Source organism: Garra rufa, chromosome 22 (assembly GCF_049309525.1).
Source record: "Garra rufa chromosome 22, GarRuf1.0, whole genome shotgun sequence".
Classification (NCBI taxonomy): Eukaryota; Metazoa; Chordata; class Actinopteri; order Cypriniformes; family Cyprinidae; genus Garra; species Garra rufa.
Genome location: NC_133382.1, coordinates 4,224,593 through 4,245,894, shown reverse-complemented (window position 1 = coordinate 4,245,894; position 21,302 = coordinate 4,224,593). Strand labels below are relative to the sequence as shown.

General features: G+C 30.4%; 1 protein-coding gene across 3 annotated transcripts in view; it reads left to right on the top strand.

Moving 5' to 3' along the window:
* The window catches only part of abcc3 (ATP-binding cassette, sub-family C (CFTR/MRP), member 3), a 399,896-nt gene that overhangs the window by 307,352 nt on the left and 71,242 nt on the right, over nt 1–21,302 (top strand). For all 3 annotated transcript variants that reach the window (XM_073828394.1, XM_073828395.1, XM_073828396.1), the window contains exons 2-3: nt 19,064–19,240; nt 19,373–19,498. In XM_073828394.1, coding sequence (XP_073684495.1) covers nt 19,064–19,240; nt 19,373–19,498 — 303 coding nt within the window. The remainder of the gene's footprint in view (nt 1–19,063; nt 19,241–19,372; nt 19,499–21,302) is intronic.

Here is a 21,302-nt window from a genome sequence, read left to right as displayed (position 1 = left end):
TTGCTCTGTAGATTAAACCAAGGGCTGTAATAATGGCCATAATCTCCAACAACAAAGAGGAGCTTTGAAGTGCTCCATCTGAAACTTCTCATCTTATGAGCCTGGAGGAGAACGAGACGCTCAGGTGCTCCAACAACGTCTGGGAAAAACATTATTGTGTAATCGAATGCATTTTTATTATGAATTACCAACGTAACAATGCGCAAGAAAAGCTAAATTGAATTAAAGTTCGTTATACAATTTTAGTTTTATGTTTATTAACGGTTTAAATGCTTTTATTTTTATATTTTACTTGTTCATTTTCATTTTAGTTTAATTATTCGTTTTTAGTTTAATTATTTTTTATTTTTAAAAGTATTAATATTTTAGTTTAATTATTCATTTTTAGTTTAATCATTTTTTATTATTTTTTATTTATAAAAGTATTAATATTTTAGTTTAATTATTCATTTTTAGTTTAATTATTAAAACATTATAAAAGTATTAATATTTTAAAAATATTTTATTTCAATCAACAAAAATGGTTTTATTTTTATATTTTAATTTTTTAAATTTTCATTTTAGTTTAATTATTTTTTATTTATAAAAGTATTAATATTTTAGTTTAATTATTCATTTTTAGTTTAATTATTAAAAAATTATAAAAGTATTAATATTTTAGTTTAATTATTCATTTTTAGTTTAATTATTAAATTATTTTTATATTAAAAAAAATATTTTTATATTTTAATTTTTTTAATTTTCATTTTAGTTTAATTATTTTTAATTTAATAAAAAGTATTAATATTTTTTAAATATTTTATTTCAAGAAGCAAAAATTGGTTTTATTTTTATATTTAACATTTTTTAATTTTCATTTCAGTTTAATTATTCATTTTTAGTTTAATTATTTTTAATTATTTTCTGAGTGAAAATTGTTTCACACACATTTTACATCAAAAACTTTTTTTAAATATTTTTTTTTTTTACATCAAGTCTTTACCAAACTTTGGCCTAGATAAAAGACTGTGAGGTGCCAAAGCATAAAAACTAAACGATTTATAATATTTTTACATCTATATAATAAACTGTAAATAGTACATGGGTGAATGACGGATAAGGATTTAAAATGTGAAAAAAAATAAAACTGGCTAAAAATTTAAATGTTAGGACTTTCTATACTTATTACAGTGTTGTGTATGTAATGCAATGATATTTACACATTTCAAGAATGTAATTAACCATTTTTTTTGATGAATCAGATCTTTTTCCTCATGAAAATGTCATTCCTGGGTAACGTAATGAATTTTTTAATTAATTACATTTCTACCATTGTTGGCATATACAAATGCACTGATCTCCATATTTGGAGCTCAACAAACAATTAGTGCTCAGAAAACTACATTTTAATCACAATTAATATAATCAATTTGGGATTTCATATAGACACAGGCTCATTTTGGGCTGCTGCTAATTCAAAATTCAGAACCAAATAAAAAAAAAAAACTGGAAAATGTTTAAAAATGTTTTCCAATAAAGTAAATAAGACTTGTTTTATCATTAACTCAACAAAAAACTGAATTTTGTAATCTAACACACAAATATGGGTTAATTGAATTGCCCGTGTCATTGTTAGCCAGAAGGACATACTGTTAGACGGAATGACATTCTGCCATATTTTTCAGGATTACCATAAAAACCATCATCAGTATAATTTTTCTTTCCAACACTCAAATTTGAAACTAAGTAAGATACACTTGACAGTTGCAAAACTCACAGTTTTTAATGATTTAAAAAAAGTACAACAGGCTTTTTGGGAACTGGTCTTGATTTGTAGTAGCTACACACAATAATAATAATAATAATGAGTATTAGATGCAGGTTGTAATCACACCAATTTCATTACAATCGTATTTTCTAAATATTACAGTAAATCTGTAAAATTATAATGCTTCATAAACAATGTCCAGGGGTATAGTGTATAATGTGTAATAACACATTACACCGCTAAAACATTTAGGCTTATTGCAAATGAGTGTGAACCTATTTCGATTAATATTTCAAGTTTGCTTGTTACTGACACATTATTGTTCCACTGAATCATCACCCTAATACCTTGCTCTCTTTTTACTAAGATACTCAGCCCTAGCTTCTGCATCTGTGTTTATTCTGGCTCTGAACCGTCTCTGCCTCTCTTTATTAGACAGAGGTATCTGGAAGAACAGAATTGACCTTAAAACACCAGAAACTATACAAAAGTTTTAAAATGGGTAACACTTTATAATAACGGCACGCTATTAATCATTAGTTAAACATTAGTAAACAGTTAATTCATCATTTATAAAGCATTAAAAGACATTAATAAGCAGTTTGTAAATACAGCTATAAATGCTTTATTCTTGATTTAAAAGCGTATCTATAATGTTTTTAATAATTGTATTTCCATACTTTAATTTCATACTTGTAGGTAGGCTTATAAATCAAGCATTAAAGGGATAGTTCACCCAATAAGGAAAATTTGATGTTTATCTGCTTACCCCCAGGTCATCCAAGATGTAGGTGACTTTGTTTCCTCAGAAAAACACAAACAAAGATTTTTAAAGAAAACTGGTGCAGTCTGCCAGCCTTATCATAGACGTAGATGGGCACCAAACCTTAAAAAGTAAACAAAAACATGCACAGACAAATCCAAATTACACCCTGCGGCTCGTGACGATACATTGATGTCTTAAGACACGAAACGATCGGTTTTTGTGAGAAACTGAACAGTATTTATATATTTTTTTACCTTTGATACACAGCCACGTCCATCTGTCATGAGCACGCACTCTGTCGTGGAATACGCAAACCCCGTAAGCGATCTGTCGCATGTATACGACACTCATTGTTTCCACAGTGCACAGAGATTGTGGGTATAGCGGCTAATCAAAATGGTAATTACTTGCGCTTATCCTGATTGTTCAAACTGATTTAAAGCTAAAAGATTACGTTTGCTCGCACAAACTCATCCGGGACTTTTCACTGATTTCCCCTTACGGCGTTTACGTATTCTACGCCACAGCGCTGCACATGTAACGTGACTGATGCCAAACTCGTGCTCAGGACAGATGGACGTGGCTGTGTATCAAAGGTAAAAAATGAGGTAAATACTGTTCAGTTGGTGCTCATCCACAACCATGATAAGGCTGGCAGACTGCACCGGTTTTTGTTAAAAATCTTCCTTTGTGTTTTTCTGAGGAAACAAAGTAACCTACATCTTGGATGCATTGGGGGTAAGCAGATAAACATCACATTTTCATTTTTGGGTGAACTACCCTTTAAGAATTTATAGCTGCATTTTAAATCGTAAATTTATTAATGAATTAACTGTTTAATGATGCTTAAATAATGATTAATAACGTGTAGTTATTATAAAGTATTACCAAATGTGGATATATTAATAATAATGATTACATTATTCATGATTTGACCATTAACATTACAAAAGTTCAATTCAATGATAATTAAATGTGAATCATATGAAATCAAGATGAATGACAGCAAAAATACGGCAAAAAACATACACTTATGTAAATAATGTTAATGTTAATAATATAACTATAATAACTATACCTAAAAGTTTACAAATGTTAATTAAAAACTAGATTGTTATGCTTATGTCATTCTGGATAACGGATGACATGTCCTGGCTAACAGAGTTTTTTTGTTATCCAAGAATGACATGTTGTTATCCAGGAATGACAAAACAAATATTTTTCTTTATAATCAGGCACTAATTTAACCACCTATGGAAAACTACAACTTAGCCATCATCGCTTTAAGGTAATCTTTTGGATCAAACAGATAGTTTTTTCATATAAAAACATTATAAATAGTTTGTCAGTGTTATCCAAAAGGACACATGATATTGCTACAAAGTGCATCAGTGACCGAAAAGGTCAAAATATCAACATTTTAAGAGACGCTTATTCACCTTTGCACTTGTTCTGGTGCTCCTTCAGGGTCTTCTTTTTGATACAATATTATGTCACATGACATACCACAATGCATTATGGTCTAAAATGGTCATTGATGTCTGTTATCCAGGAATGACATTACAGAAATCACAATTTGGGGACAAAAGTCTTTCTGTCATTAAAATGTAATTAAGCTTAGTATTATAACCATATTTGCAGGTATCGTTTAAAACATCAATACAATTATGCCCAAGTAGATTTTAAATATTTTTATTTTTATTATTTACATTTTTATTGTATTTTTGTACTCAGATTTTAAGCCGGGACAGTTACCCGGAATGACGTTTTATGACTTTTGAGCTCAATAGTTCCTTAAAGATTAATTATTTATAATAAATTCTCACAAGAGTAATTAAAGAGGGGAAAGTTGAGTCATTTAATGAAATGCATTTAAAAATGTATACATTTTTAATATTATGAATTTGCTTTGGACACCAGAATTGACATGCCACGTCATTGACCCACATGTTTATGACTGAAATAGTTTTTGTGTTTGTGTGATGAAAGACATTTTATGAGCAGTTCAGAACTGATCTTTCCCCGTAATATATACAAGGATTCCTCACGACTGCTTCATTAATCCAAACACACATTTACGAAGCATATGTCTTCACTAAAACCATTTACTTTCTCCACAACAAGCAAAAATATCACCATTTATAGGGTTTCTTCCTGACATGCCTGAGGAATGTAGGTTAGACTGTAAAATGTTGTCTTTGGATGTTTATCAGTGATTCTGCTGCTTTGGTTTGGAGTGAGGTGTTTCCTCAGCAGTTCAGATTTAGTGTCAAAACCAGGCAAAAGGTAAAAGCTTTTGTGTTGGGCTCTAAGCCACATTTTGTGCTTTTCTTTCAAAAATGCATATGTCATCTCTCACCCCTCCTGTTACTGTCAACACAAGAGCTATTCTGTGGGTTATTATAGGATTTTTATGGTGAGGGTGTGTTTGTAGTTTTAATAGAAAGACAGGAAATGTGCCTTTAGTGCCCTGCAAAATAAAATAGGATGGATTTCCTGGAAAGATATGACTAGCTTTCAGGGAATAATGCCTATGTTTTTTTATTTTATTAAAATATGTATATAAGAAAATAATAACTTAATTGTATGCAACGTTGAGATTTATGGAACTTAAAATTTTACTAAGAAAAAAATGTAATGAAAAATTTGGTAAAATCTGATATAGGCATATTTTTGTACTTAAAAAATATATTATTTTTTTAAACCAAAAATATATACATATATTTTAGTAATTTTGTCATTTTAATTTTTTTTCCCTTTATGATTAATTTGTAAATATGTCTATACTTTTTTAAAATAAATTATTTCGTTTTTAGTTTTAGTTATTTTAATTTACATTAAAAGAAAATGAGAAACATTTCCTTTGAAACTAGATGAAATTATAACAGTATCAATATTTTTAAAATGTATTTTAATAAATTTCGCTAAACATGTATTTTATTTAAAGTAACAAAAATGGTTTGAATTTTATGGTTTTAATTTAAGTATAAAAAAGTGAAAGAAAAAAATTCTATATTATTAATTATATATTTTAAATATTATCTATTAATTATAAATTAATAGAGATTTTTTTGTGTGGTTTTTAGTTTAAAAATGGCTATATCTATATCTATCTATCCATCTATATATATATATATATTTTTTTTTAGAAGTAAAATTAAATATAAACATTTCAAAACTTAAAAGACTATATATATATATATATATATATATATATATATATATATATATATATATATATATATATTAATTAATTATAATTTTAATTGTATATCTAATAATGTATATATTAATAGAGATTATGCTTTTGTGTAATTCTTTATAGTCTGTATATATAACTTCATAAAATGTTTTGATGTCTTCTCTATTATAATTATATATGTATTATAATAGAATTCTCTACTTATAAAGCACTCCGCAATGCATTGGAGCCACTGTCTTGTATATAGCTTTCCTAAAATAGAATACACACAGTCTTTAAATCATATAGGCACATATTCTTTTATAAGACCTGACATAGTTAAACAAAAATGCATGCGTGTTCATCTGTGAATTCGAAATATCCTGGGCTTTGTCTGCTGCTTTACTCTGAACATAATGTATGTAATGGGATATCAGTGCCTCCAGAGGTTCAGGAAAGAGCAGAACATGTAAACTCTGAAGGAATGTTCCTGGTCTGGTTCTTTAGGTGTGCCTGAGTGCTGCTTGCATAATTCACTGATTGAGATGAATAGAGGCACGCAAAGCGAGCGCTGACCTTCCTGCAGCCTTGAGGAAGTGAACATGACCCGTCTAGATCAGAACAGATGGGCTTTAACACTAGTAATCCTTTAAGACAGAAGCGCTTCGTCCTTACAAACACACTCCAGATCTGCTGTTCCCTTCAGAAAAGCTTTGTGCGAAAGAGAGGAAAACTAGTGTTGTTTATATATTCCAAATAAAATATACACATTATTTGTAACCATGGACCACAAAACCAGTCATAAGGGTCAGTTTTCTGAATAAATAAGCTTTTCATTGATGTATGGTTTGTTAGGAGAGGACAATATTTGGCCGAAATACAACTATTTAAAAATCTGCAAAAAAAACTAAATATTGAGAAAAACGCCTTTAAAGTTGTCAAAATGAAGTTCTCAGCAGTGCATATGACTAATCAAAAAATAAGTTTTAATATATTTATGGTAGAAAATTTACAAAATGTCTTCATGGAACATGATCTTTACTTAATATCCTAATGATTTTTGGCATAAAAGAAAATAATTTTGATCCATACATTGTATTTTTGGCTATTGCTACAAATATACCCGTGCTACTTGCAACTGGTTTTGTCATCAAGGGTCACATTTCAGCTATATTTAATCACTAAAAGCTAGGTTTAGGTTATTAAAACAATTTAAGAACGTTGCTTTGAAATGTCTCTAACATGTTCAGTTTTTTTGTTGTGATTTTTTTTTTGGTATTTAAAGGGAACCCTGGGTATTAAGACTTTTATGGCTGAATATAACGTAGATGATGGCTCTTAATGAAATATGTGACCCTGGACCACAAAACCAGTCATAAGGTTAAATTTGACCAAACTGAGATATACACATCATATGAAAGCTCAATAAATAAGCTTTCTATTGATATATGGTTTGTTAGGATAGGACAATATTTGGCCGAGATACATCTATTTGAAAATCTGAAATTTAAGGGTGCAAAAAATCAAAATACTGAGAAAATCACCTTTAAAGTTGTCCAAATTAAGTTCTTAGCAATGCATATTACTAATCAAAAATTACATTTTGATAGGTTTACAGTAGGAATTTTACAAAAAATCTTCATGGAACATGATCTTTACTTAATTTCCTAATGATTTTTGACATAAAAGAAAAATCAATAATTTTGACCCATACAATGTATTTTTGGCTATTGCTACAAATACACCCCAGCGACTTAAGACTGGTTTTGTGGTCCAGGGTCACATATGTAGTCGAAAACCCATTAAAGATTTAGGTTATTTAAAAAATCCACATTGTTATATACAGTATCTCACAAAAGTTAGTACACCCCTCACATTTCAGCAACCATTTTAGTATATCTTCTCAAGTGACAGTACTATTGAAAACTTGGATATATTTTAGTGTAGTCAATGTGCAGCTTGTATAGCACTATAAATTCACTGTCCTCTGAAAATTACTCAACATACAGCCATTATTGTCAAAATAGTGCACACTAAGTGAACTTGTCCATAGTGTCAATATATTGTGTTAGCACCATTGTTATCTGGCACTGCCTTAATCATCCTGGGCATGGAATTGACCAGAGCTGCACAGGTTATTGCTGGGATCCTCTTCCACTTTTCAGAGCTGCTGGATGTTAGACACATGGTGCTTCAACACCTTATGCTTGAGGATGCCCCACAGGTGCTTAATAGGGTTCAGGTCTGGAGACATACTTGGCAACCCCATCACCTTCAGCTTCAGCTTCCTCAGCAAGTCAGTTGTCATCTTGGTGGTGTGTTTGGGATTGTTATCATGTTGGGAAACTGTCGTTTGACCTAGTTTCTAGGAGGGAAGGCATCATGTTCTGCTTCAGAATGTACACTACATAATGGATTCCATGTTTTCCTCAATGAACTGCAGCTCCCCAGTACCAGCAGCACTCATGCAGCCCCAGACCATGATGCTACCACCACCATGCTTGACTGTAGACAACACACAATTTTCTGGGTACTCCTCACCAGGGCATTGCCACACATGCTGGACATCATCTGAGCCAAACAAGTTTATCTTATAGTCTCATCAGACCACAGGACATGGTTCCAGTAATTCATGCTCTTGGACAGGTTGTCTTCAGCAAACTGTTTGCGGGCTTTCTTGTGAGCCAGCTTCAGATGAGTCTTCCTTCTGGGACGACGCCTATGCAAACCGACTTGTTGCAATGTGCGGCGTATGGCCTGAGCACCGACAAGCTGACCTTCTACTTCTGCAACCTTTAGAGCAAGGCTGGCAGCACTCATGCATCTGTATTCTAGGTTCTGCACCTGACGCACAGAACGAGGGCTCAACTTTGTTGATCGACCCTTGCAAGGCCTGTTCCAAATGGAACCCATCTGTGTGACCCTGATCACTGTAGTGTAACTCGGTTTCAGGGTGTTACTGAACCTCTAATCGCCTTGACCATCTTTGTGGAGAGCAACAATTCTAATTCTCAAATCCTCAGAGAGTTCTTTGCCATGAGATGCCATGTTGAACATCCAGTGGTCAGTATGAGAGAACTGCTCTAATACAAGATACACAACTTTGTATGGTCCTGTCAAGCAGACAAAAACTTAAACATGATGTGGCTTTGTGTGGTTAAACAACATACTGCTGTTATCGCTTAGGGTGTACTCACCAGCTATTTTGACAATGATGGCTGTATGTTGAGTTATTTTCAGAGGACAGTAAATCTATACTGCTATACAAGCTGCACATTGACTAAAATATATCCAAGTTTCATTTCTATAGTATTGTCCCTTGAGAAGATATACTATTATGGATAGAAGCCAGATACCAATTAAACCGATTACAATCGTTTTTCCCCACAAAGAGTCTAAACGCGAGTGAAATCCGCGCTGAGAAACTCCTTCAGCGGCCACGGCGTTATAACAGAAGTAGGCCTGTTTACATCATTTGTAAGCTCTTTCAGTAGCTGTACTCTACTAAAAGCCTCAACGGCATCTGGGCTAACATGGAGAAAACACAGATGTGGGTCTTCAGGAAATTTTACTCGTCCACAGACATCCTCCCATTCTTTTCTCCTCTTCTTATCGCTAGGAAAGAAGTTAAGACTTGGATCACTTCTCTTGTTGAAGCTGTGGAAAGAAAACATTCAAAAAACACTGTTAAGTGTTTCTTTTGTAGCACTTTATCTATTTGTGTCAATAGATTTCAATTACAATGCATATTTTTAAAGACCGTTTTCTCAAAATGAGTTTTTTCTCCTACACTGAGCCATAAATCTCCACTTCAGTAGCACTTAGACACACTAAACTTTACATTTTTATTCCTGTCTATATCCTGAAGGTTTTTACAGAGGGATTATATATATCATATGTGACCCTGGACCACAAAACCAGTCATAAGGTTAAATTTGACAAAACTGAGATTTATACACCATATGAAAGCTCAATAAATAAGCTTTCTATTGATGTATGGTTTGTTAGGATATGACAATATTTGGCCGAGATACATCTATTTGAAATCAGAAATCTGAGGATACAAAAAAATCAAAAAGACTGAGAAAATCACCTTTAAAGTTGTCCAAATTAGGTTCTTAACAATGGATGTTACAAATCAAAAATTACATTTAGATATGTTTACAGTAGGAATTTTACAAAAAATCTTCATGGAACATGAACTTTACTTAATTTCTTAATGATTTTTGGCATAAAAGAAAAATCTAAAATTTTGACCCATGCAATGTATTTTTGGCTATTGCTACAAATATACCCCAGTGACTTAAGACTGGTTTTGTGGTCCAGGGTCGCATATATGATTTGCTTGATTTTATACATTTTATTCCCTAAAAATGGTAAAAAAATATAGTGTTTCCCGTCTGTTCTAAGTTTTTTCTGAATTATGACGTGATGAAGTTCCCTCCGTAAAAACTTTTGACTCTTAACATTTTTTTAAATTCATCCAGTGTTTAGATTTTTGTACTAGAAATGTATACAAATTAGCAAATTTTCCTTAAATAATGCCTCATTTGCATATTTAAACCTGCAATTTTAGAAAACTTTTACTACAAAAACTATTTGCAATTATCAATGTAATCAATCAACTGTGTAAGTAAGGTGATAACTATTAGTTCATTTTTTTTTACCCCTATTCACCTGCAGTGTCTCGCCTTAAAGGTTACAAAAATGTTTCCTACAATGTTCTACTAACTTTATTTTCAAAGGCTAAATGTTGTCAAAAAAGTTTTGCATTCTTTGCATATTGCTCTCTTGACCTCCTTTGCATGTTGTGTTGGTTAGGCTACGTAGTAGCGGAGCACATATATCAGATCTGGGTTTGCTCACACACACATCACAGACACACACATCAGAGCCATGCTGACAGACAGAGAGGGACGACAGCTGTGTTTACCTTACTGAGGGTGCAGGGAAAGGCTGTCTGCTCTCTGGTGAATTTGCTAATATACCATCTTTTTTTTTCTTTTGGTCAAAACGTCTTTCATGCTTAAGGACATAGTGATATTTCTTTTCAAGAAAAACTTCATATGCATAATATGCAGTTAGGTTATGTTCTCTATATGAAGCCCAATGCAATAACATTTAAATGACTTTATTCATATAGTCAACCCTCTACGAACACCTTGCCAATAGAATCACCATTGGCTGATACATTTTTATGTTTACTTGCCAGACTGCACTAAGTCAAAACACAGTCAAAAGTTAATGTTTTTTTAAAGAAGTCTCTTCTGCTCACCAAACCTGCATTTATTTGATCCAAAGTCCAGAAAAAACAGTACAATTTTGAAATATTTTTACTATTTAAAAAAACTGTTTTCTATTTGTATATATTTTAAAATGTAATTTATTTCTGTGATTTCAAAGCTGTATTTTTATCATCAGTGCTCCAGTCACATGATCCTTCAGAAATCATTCTAATATTCTGATTTGCTGCTCAAAAAACGTTTATTATTAGTGTTATGTTGAAAACAGCTAAGTAGATTTTTTTTTAGGTTTCTTTGATGAAAAGAAAGTTCAAAAGAACAGCGTTTTTCTGAAATAGAAATCTTTTGTAACTTCATAAATGTCCTCATCATCACCTTACTTTAATTTAAAGCATTCCCAAAAATACTGAACCCAAGCTTTTGAATGATATAGTGTATAATGTTACAAAAGCTTTTTATTTCTGATAAATTCTGTTTTTCAGAATTTTCTATTCATCAAAGAATCCTGAAAAAATATACTTGACTGTTATAAATATTGATAATTATAATAATAATGTTTCTTGAGCAGCAAACCAGCACATTAGAATGATTTCTAAAGGATCATGTGACACTGAAGACTAGAGTAATGATGCTGAAAATTTAATCTTGGATCACAATAGAAAGTGGTTATTTTAAATAGGAAAAATATTTCACAGTTTTACTGCTTTTGCTGTATTTTGGATCAAATAAATGCAGGCTCTGTGAGCAGAAGAGAATTCTTTAAAAACATTAAAAATCTTACTGTTCAAAAACGTTTGACAGATAGTGTATAATACATAAAGCTTATGTTTGTAAAATGGCACAGCTTTCTAAAAGTCATCGTCAGTCAGTCAGGCATTATAATAAGATACCATGATAATCAAACATTATTTAATGCTAGAACTTTAACCTTAGCTTTAACTTGGTAACCATATGAATGCTTATTTGTCATTTGAACTGAACTTAGGACTGCTGGTGGCAGAAATTCACTTTGATGATTTTGAAGTTGGAGGAGAAAATGAGATGGGAGTTTTTCGACATATCCTAACTGTCTTGAACCAGAATACACAGAGTATGCACAGAGCTAGACAAAATTAGCATTCAAGGTTTAAAAGTGTATAAATAGAAATTTATTTAAGAAAATAACCATTCGTTTCGCTAAATAAGAGCCTTTGAAGCTGCATTTAAAGGATAGTTCACCCAAAAATGAAAATTTGATGTTTATCTGCTTAGCCCCAGGGCATCCAAGATGAAGGTGACTTTGTTTCTTCAGCAGAACACAAATGAAGATTTTTACCTCAAACCGTTGCAGTCTGTTGCACCCTGCGACTCGTGACGATACATTGTTGTCTTAAGACACGAAACGATAATTTTTTGCAAGAAACTGAACAGTATTTATATATTTTTTAACATTTGATACACAGCAATATCCCACTGTCCTGAGTACGAGCTCAGCATCCGGCGCGTTACATGTGAACACGCTCTGGCGTAGAATGAGCAAACACCGGAAGGGGAAATCAGTAAAAAGTCAACATCAAAATCATAAATAAATCTGCTGTGCTGATTAAAGGAAGTACTTTTATGGAGAGACCAGGTGAAATAAAAAACGTTGAGTCTATTATAAACTATTTATGGAGCAATGTGCATGACACACATTAACATGATTGAGGGAAGCTAGAGAGAGAAAGTCAGTGTGACCTTATAGAAATGCATGTCATTTGAAGGCCGTGTCTCAGATAAAAGGGACAGGACAGCAAGAGCTGGCCAAGAATCTGGCGCACAAGGACTTCATCCAAGTTTAGAGAGCATGGGCATGAAAACAGCACTCGATGAGCTTCATTAATGAATAAACTTTAAGCTTCACCAATGAATAAAATGTCTGTCATCCTCACATTTTAAAGAGCACAAGTCCATGTGACTTGTGCTCTATAGTAATTGTCATTGCTTTGTGTGAGGAACAGATGGCCACTTACAGACTGAAAAGTCAAAAAACTAAAATAAAATAAAGAGTCTTCATGTTCATGATAGCCTTTTGTCTTCTGGATGAACATGAAGACACAATGACCTAGGCTGGATATCAAGATTTTTACTAATAATGTCTTAAATTTCTGTCAAAGCTCTCATGTGGGAATATAATTGTATGGAATTGTTTTTATGATGCTTTTGGATTCATTTTTTAGCTTGAAAGTTTTAGTGAAAAGTCAATGAAATTAACTTAATTTACAAGTTTCTTCTTTTGTGTTTGACTGAAGAAAGAAAGTAGTACTGGTTTGAAATGGCGTGAAGAGAAATAATGTTGTTTAACCCTTGTTCTCTGGTCATTTTGGCCCAAAGAGGATTTTCTTTTTTCTGAAAATGCTAGCTAATGTTATTACATCTGACTAAAACTTACTGACTTTGTTCACACAGGGTATAATAACTTTCCTAACAATTTTTTTGCCTTTATTCCCATCTTATTACACTTGTCGTGGTCAAAGTCAAAATGACCAGCCTACAAAAAATTGCTTTTAAGTTTCTTGTTATGCTATTTTGGATTCAATCTTTCAGTCAGCTTGTTTTCTTTTAATCAGAACAGGATTTGTGTTTGTTTTTGGTTCTGATTGATCGTAGGCCTCATCAGTTTAAGCTCATGTACCTCAATTTTTGAGTGAACATTGCCAAAATTATCCACAAATTATGCTTTTTCACTCAGAACTGAGTTGCATGAGCCCATTGAGGTCTACAATCAATCAGTTTCAAAAAGAAATACAAAGCCAGTGCTGATTGAAAGAAAACAAGTTGATGAAAATATTCAATTGTATTAAAATAACATAAGAGATTTACAATCAATTTTTATGGAAGCCCATTTCTGCCACAGAATAAAAAATAACCCTTTATATATAACATTTTTGGACTTTTTCCTCACAATTCTGACATCGTTTTTCGGATTTGTTTGAGATTTGTTGAGATTTGAGTTGATATCATGTGATTCTGAGAAAAAAGTCAGAATTGCAATATCTAAAAACTCACAACTGTATTTTTTTCCCTCAGAATTCAACTTCATAACTTGCAATTGCGAGTTTAAATCAGAATTCTGAAAAAAGGGAATAATTACAAGTGTATATCAGAATTGCGAGATATAAACTCACAATTGTAGGAAAAATATCTTTTTTCCTCAGAATTGGACTTCATACCTTACAATTACAAGCTTATATCACACAATTCTGAGAATAAAAGTCAGAATTGCAATATCTTGCATACATATCACGCAATTCTGGCCTTATAACACAATTGCGAGCTTTACATTAGAATTGTGAGATATAAACTTGCAAATGTAAGAAAATTTGTCTTTTTTTCTACATAATTTGACTTTATAACTCACAATTGCGATTTTATATCTCACAATTCTGAGGGAAAAAAGTCAAAATTGTAAGATATACTGTAAATGAGATTTTGAGAAAAAAGACAAAAAAAAGTCAGAATTGCAATATCTTGCATATATATATATATATATATATATATATATATATATATCACAATTCTAATTTCATAATACGATTGTGAGCTATGAAGTCAGAATTGTAAGATATAAACTCAATATTGTAAGAGAAATTATTTTTCACCCTCAGAATCGGACTTTATAACTTGCAATTGCAAGTTTCTATCACAATTCTGAGAAAAAAGTCAGAATTGAAATTTTTGCAATTTTGAGAAAAAAGTCAGAATTGCAAAATCTTGCATATATATCATGCTATTTTGACTTTATAACACAATTGCAAGCTATGTACAATTGTGAGATATAAACTCACAAAAGTAAGAAAAATTAGCCTTTTTTCTCAGAATTTGACTTTATAGCTCGCAATTTTTGGAAAGTTGAGTTGCAAGTATATATCACACAATTCTGAGAAAAAAAATTGCAAGATATAATTGTGAGATATTGCAAATTTAAGAAAAAAAAAAGACTTAAAAAAATTGCAACATCTTGCATATATATTATGAAATTTTGACTTTATAACACAATTGCAAGCTATAAAGTCAGAATCGTAAGATAAATGTTTATTCTCTCAGAATCTGACTTTATAACTTGCAATTGCAAGTTTAAATCTCACAATTCTGACTCATGTAATTGTGAGATATTGCAATTTTAAGAAAAAAAGACTAAAAAAAATTGCAACATCTTGCATATATATTATGAAATTCTGACTTTATAACACAATTGCAAGCTATAAAGTCAGAATCGTAAGATAAATGTTTATTCCCTCAGAATCTGACTTTATAACTTGCAATTGCAAGTTTAAATCTCACAATTCTGAGTCAGAATTGTGAGATGTAATTGTGAGATATTGCAATTTTAAGAAGAAAAGATATCAATATCTATTTGGACTTTATAACTCAATTGTGAGCTATGAACTCAGAACTGTGAGATATAACTCGAAATTGTAAGAAAAATTATCTTTTTTCCTTAGAATTGGAGTTTGTAATTCACAAATGTGAGTTTGTATCTCAGAGTTCGGAAAAGAATTTTGCAGTTCTGAGAAAAAAAAAAATCTGAATTGTGAGATAAAAAGTTGCAATTACCTTTTGTTTGATGTCTTACTCAGTGGCAAAAACAGGCTTCCATCAATGTTTGACCAGGAGCACCAAATTAGGTAAAAATTTACAGCACAGCACAGCCCATGGTAAATTGGTAAATTAATCACTGTTTTATCTATTTTTATCTAGTTGACCTAAAACATGTAAACATGTTAAATATCTGATGAGCAGATGTCAGCAGCTAAATAAATGGCTAACTTGCTGTCATCCTGAGAGGGTCGTTTTAAGGGATCTTAGCCATTAGCACAAGCAGCTGCTGTAATAGTATCTGAAACTCACCAGGGAGCTGCTTTTGTTATTCTGCTGTTCACCTCGAGAGTAAAGCCTCAGCATTGACCGAAGTGAAGCAGAAATCACCTCTCGTGGAACAGATTTGTGCATCTGACCTCATAACCGCGTTTAAGAGCGAGAGGTGTCTTCCCTTTAAACCGCAGACCGCATCCTGTGAGAGCGACAGGCGTCTCTCGGGTCTTCAGCTCCACAGCAGAAAACCCCTGAGTCTGCCGTCATTATCCTCACATTTACACTGAGTGACTTTCTAAACATTATGGTATGGAAGTGAGGCTGCATATTCTTTCTAACTGTATTGAACGATGTGTGTTTCGTATCTTGCGTAATGGCTGCTGCTTGGTTGTTTAAGTGATCTGGCGAAAGCCGGAAGCCGGAGACTCTCTAGAGCTTCTTCGCGGCAATTAGAAACGAGAGAAGGGAACACAAACAGGCTTCTGAGCTCCCTTTCCCTGCTCTGTTTGCACTTGATAAGAGAATATGGCTCTCTGGAGATGTCATTCGCAGCTCTTTTATAGTGACGGTTGCCATATTGGAGTCTCTGTCGTGACTGTTGTTTGTCGAAGTCTTTTAAAGGTGTTATATGATACATTTTTATCGTGGTGTATAACTGATTCTTGAGACCTGAGACAAAACAAATTACCTAAAATGATAAGGTCACTTCTTTTGTTGCTACCTGATTTTCTGTCTTCGTAATAAGCTGACATAAAATTTACCTGTTGCTTTATTGCAAGATATAATTGCGAAATATTTACTTTTAGAAAAAAAAGGCTGAAAAAAAAAATGCAGTATCAATATCAGTTATGTCACGCAATGCTGACTTTATAATAGTAATAACATGCAATCCCACCAGCTATGAAGTCAGAATGGTAAGCAGGGTTGCCAGGTTTTCACAACAAAACCTGCCGAATTGCTATTCAAAACTAGCCCAATGTTTTGAGTTCTAATGTAATTTCTAAATTTTTTTATCAGAACATTCATATATGTGACCCTGGACCACAAAACCAGTCTTAAGTCGCTGGGGTGTATTTGTAGCAATAACCAAAAATACATAGTGTGGGTCAAAATTATTGATTTTTCTTTTATGCCAAAAATCATTAGGAAATTAAGTAAAGATCATGTTCCATGAAGATTTTTTGTAAAATTCCTACTGTAAATATATCAAAATGTAATTTTTGATTAGTAATATGCATTGTTAAGAACCTAATTTGGACAACTTTAAAGGTGATTTTCTCAGTATTTTGATTTTTTTGCACCCTCAGATTCCAGATTTTCAAATAGATGTATCTCGGCCAAATATTGTCCTATCCTAACAAACCATATATCAATAGAAAGCTTATTTATTGGGCTTTCATATGATGCATATATCTCAGTTTTGTCAAATTTAACCTTATGACTGGTTTTGTGGTCCAGGGTCACATATATTTATATTTCTGCTTACATTGTAAATGCTATTGTAATTCATATTTTTTATAAAAAAATTGAAAAACATTTAAATTTCTGTTTACATTATCAGTTCTAATGTAATTTATCATTATTATCATAATTAAAATATTTATACGTATTCATATTTCTGCTTACATTGTGTATACTAATGCAATTTATATTTTAATTATCATTTTGAAAAATATTTATACATATTCATATTTCTGTTTACGTTATGAGTTTCTAATGTAATTTATAACTACATAAAATGTAGTTTTTAATATTTTGAGTTCATTCTTTTTATATTTTAATTTTAGTTACATTTTTAATAATTTGGTCAATTTTATTAGCTTTATTTTTGGTAAATATGTACATTTAAATTTTTTATCGTTTTTATTATTAATTTGAATTAATTCTTTTTATATTATTTTATAATTAAAAATAATATTATATATTTTTTATTATTTTTAAATTATATTAATTTGAAAGGTTTACTGTTTAAACTGATTTTTATTTATTATTTATTCATTTTTGTCATTTTTAGTTATTTTTAATATAATTTCATGCTTTTAGTTAATAGTACAATGATAACCCTGACTAACCCTTATTATGTTCAAATTCTGGGTAATTCTATTGTTATTAGATTTAATACAATTCACCAAAAATCACACTATAAATTTTTTTTTTTAAATAAAAATCAGGTTAAAAAGTAATTAAAGTAACATTAATAGAATTAAACAATATGAATGTAAATATAAAAACTACATATATTTATATAAAAGTGATTATAGTTTTTAATAATATTTTGAATTTATTCTTTTCATAATATTTTAATTTTAGTTCATTTTTCTATAATTTATAATTTTATATAATTTTTTTAAATCTATGAATGTTAACGGTTTACTGTTTAATCAGATTTTTATTTATTTATTTATTTTTTTAATAGTTTGATTTTTATTTATTCTTATTTTTATAATTTATTTTTTAACATTTTTTTATTTATTATGTTATATATATATATATATATATTTCTTTTTATAATTTTATGTTTTTAGTTAATAATTCAGTAATATCCCTCACTAATCCTTGTATTATGTTGAAATTGTGGGTAATTTATTAGGGTTATTAGATTTAATACAATTCACCAAAAAATTCAAAATCAAAATTTAAAATTCTTTTAAAAAATATTCATATGTACTCATATTTCGGTTTACGTTATGAGTTCTAATATAATTTAGATTTTGTATCATATTAAAAAAAAAATTATATTTTGAGTTGTTATGTAATTTGTATTTGCGTCATAATTATTTCCATTTATATTGTGAGTTCATTTTTTTATTATACATATTCAAATTTCTGCTGATATTGAGAATTTTTATGGAATTTACATTTTAAAATTTACATTTTCTTTGATTTAAATTTGTTTAATTTGTTTTATGATCCTTTTGAAAAATATTCATGAATATTTATATTTCTTCGTATACTATAAGTTCTAATGTAATTTAACAACAAAACAATACATGGCATTCAAATGCATATTTATTAACTTGAGCTTATGAATTGAGACAAAAAAATATAATAATGTTAATATTGTTTGTGCATGTTGTGCATTTTTAAAATGTTAATTTTAGTTTTTGTGTGCTTTTTTTAAAGCTCAAACAGTAGAGCATGATGCTTGCAACATCAAGATCTTGGGTTTGATTCCCAGCAAAACTCACATGAATGAACTGATTAAAATTGAACAGGCTTCTGTTCTTTGTGCTGCGTGTGAAATAATGCCGTTTGGGAATCATAAATCTGAATTCATGTCAATGTTCCCTCAGGACTCCAATCTCACGAAGCACACAAACCTGCCAGATCTCCCAGCATGCTTTCAGCTGTCCGTCCTGCCATGGACTCCCTGCATCTACCTGTGGCTCGTGTCTCCTTTCTACATCCTCTACCTCAAGATGAACAACAGAGGCTACATCATGATGTCTATACTGAACAGAATCAAAACGGTAGGAGATGTGAAGGTCTCCCAGGTCTGTTCTCTGTTATATCCACTCTTTGTACTGATTGATCACATGTGTGTGTGTGTGTGTGTGTGTGTGTGTGTGTGTGTGTGTGTGTGTGTGTGTGTGTGTGTGCAGGTTCTCGGCTTGATATTGTGGATCGTATGCTGGACAGACCTGTTTGCTTCATTTCATGAGATGAGCCAGAATGAATCGAAAGCCCCAATATATTTCGTTACTCCTCTAATAGTTGGCATGACAATGGTAAGTGCGAACAGATATACAATTAACCTTTCAGACCTCAGAACTTCCTCTCCAGTCCAAAAAAGCCTTGATTCAACAATGACTCATTCTCATAACTTCCACAATGGTCTAACAACAGATTAACAACACATGGACATGAATTGATTTATGAATCTGTGCAATTCAGGCACTTTTGTTCACTTTCATAAAAGCTCAGCGGGAAAAAATTACCCTCAATAGTCATGAAAACCTCATTTATAACTGACCCCAGTGTTATTTGAGTTTTGAGTATCAAGTTTGTGACCTTTGACTACAAAGCCAGTCATAAGAGAATTATTTTCATTAAGATTTATATTCAAAGCTGAATAAATAAGATTTCCATTGATGTATGGTTTGTTAGGATAGGGAAATATTTGGCTGAGATACAACTATTTGAAATCTGTAATGTGCAAAAAAATAAAAAATTCTAAATATTGAGAAAATCACCTTTAAAGTTGTCCAGATTAAGTTCTTAGAAATGCATATTACTAAAAATTAAGTTTTGATATATAAATGAAATTTTTGTAGTCTTATGTAGTATAATAAATATAATATAATATAATATAATAATATAATATAATAAATTTATATAGTCGGAATAGTTTTTATTTCATAATAAAACATCACTATTTTAAAAACTATTTTATTTTTATTTAACTATTTAACTATATATTTTATTTATAAATATTTTATATGTAGCTATTTCATATAAAAATTGCTACTTTTATTTAAACTGTTTTTTATTTTAACTTTTAATTAATTTCACTTAATGAAAATGTATTTTTATATTTTTAGTCAATAATAAAAAATAACCCTCGTATTATGTTAAAATTCTGGGTAATTTACTAGATTTAGTACAATTCAACAAATAAAACACACTATTAAAAATAAATAAATAAATAAATAAGAAAATAAAAACCAGGTTAATCAGTAAATCTTTAAAGTAAACATGGAAATATAACATTTCAAACATTTGTTTTCATGTTGTGCATTTGCATTTTTCAGATTTAATAATTTTATTATTGTTTGTGCTTTTAAACATTTTCGGATAAATTATTTTAATACTTAATATTATGCATAATATTGTGCATGTTTTGCATTTGCATTTTTCAGGTATATTAACATAATATGAATATTGTTTGTTCGTGTTTTGCATTATACGTTCTTCAGATTTATTACTTTAATAATCTTATTAATGTGCATGTTTTAGATATATTCATTTATTAATATTAATATTGTTTTTGCAGGATTTTGCATTTACATTTTTCAGATATATTAATTTAATAATATTAATCTCGTAAATAAAACATAACAGTAACTGAAATAGTAAACTTTTAACATTAATAGATTTTAATAAGTAAACATGAAAATATAACATTTCAAACATTCGTTTTCACAAAATGGGAATATACAATTATTATTATTTTTTTATTTAAATTGTAGAATTTTTTTTATTAGCGACAAATACAAATTACGACTGTCGTTCCACCGGCTGCTGTTTTCATTCTTGCTCCTGGTTATAAAAAATGCCACATTCTGAGGTTGAATCTTCAATAAAATTATTTATTCATTTTTTTGCATTTGACATATGCTTTCATTTAAAGCAATTTGCATTGCATATCAAATATACATAGTTTTACATATTTATTCACATGCATTAATTTAAGAATTGAACCCATGAATTGAGACACCATGCTTTACAAGAACACTCAAATATTATATATGAAATATAAAAATATCTAATAATATTAATATTGATTGTGCATGTTGTGCATTTTTTAAATGT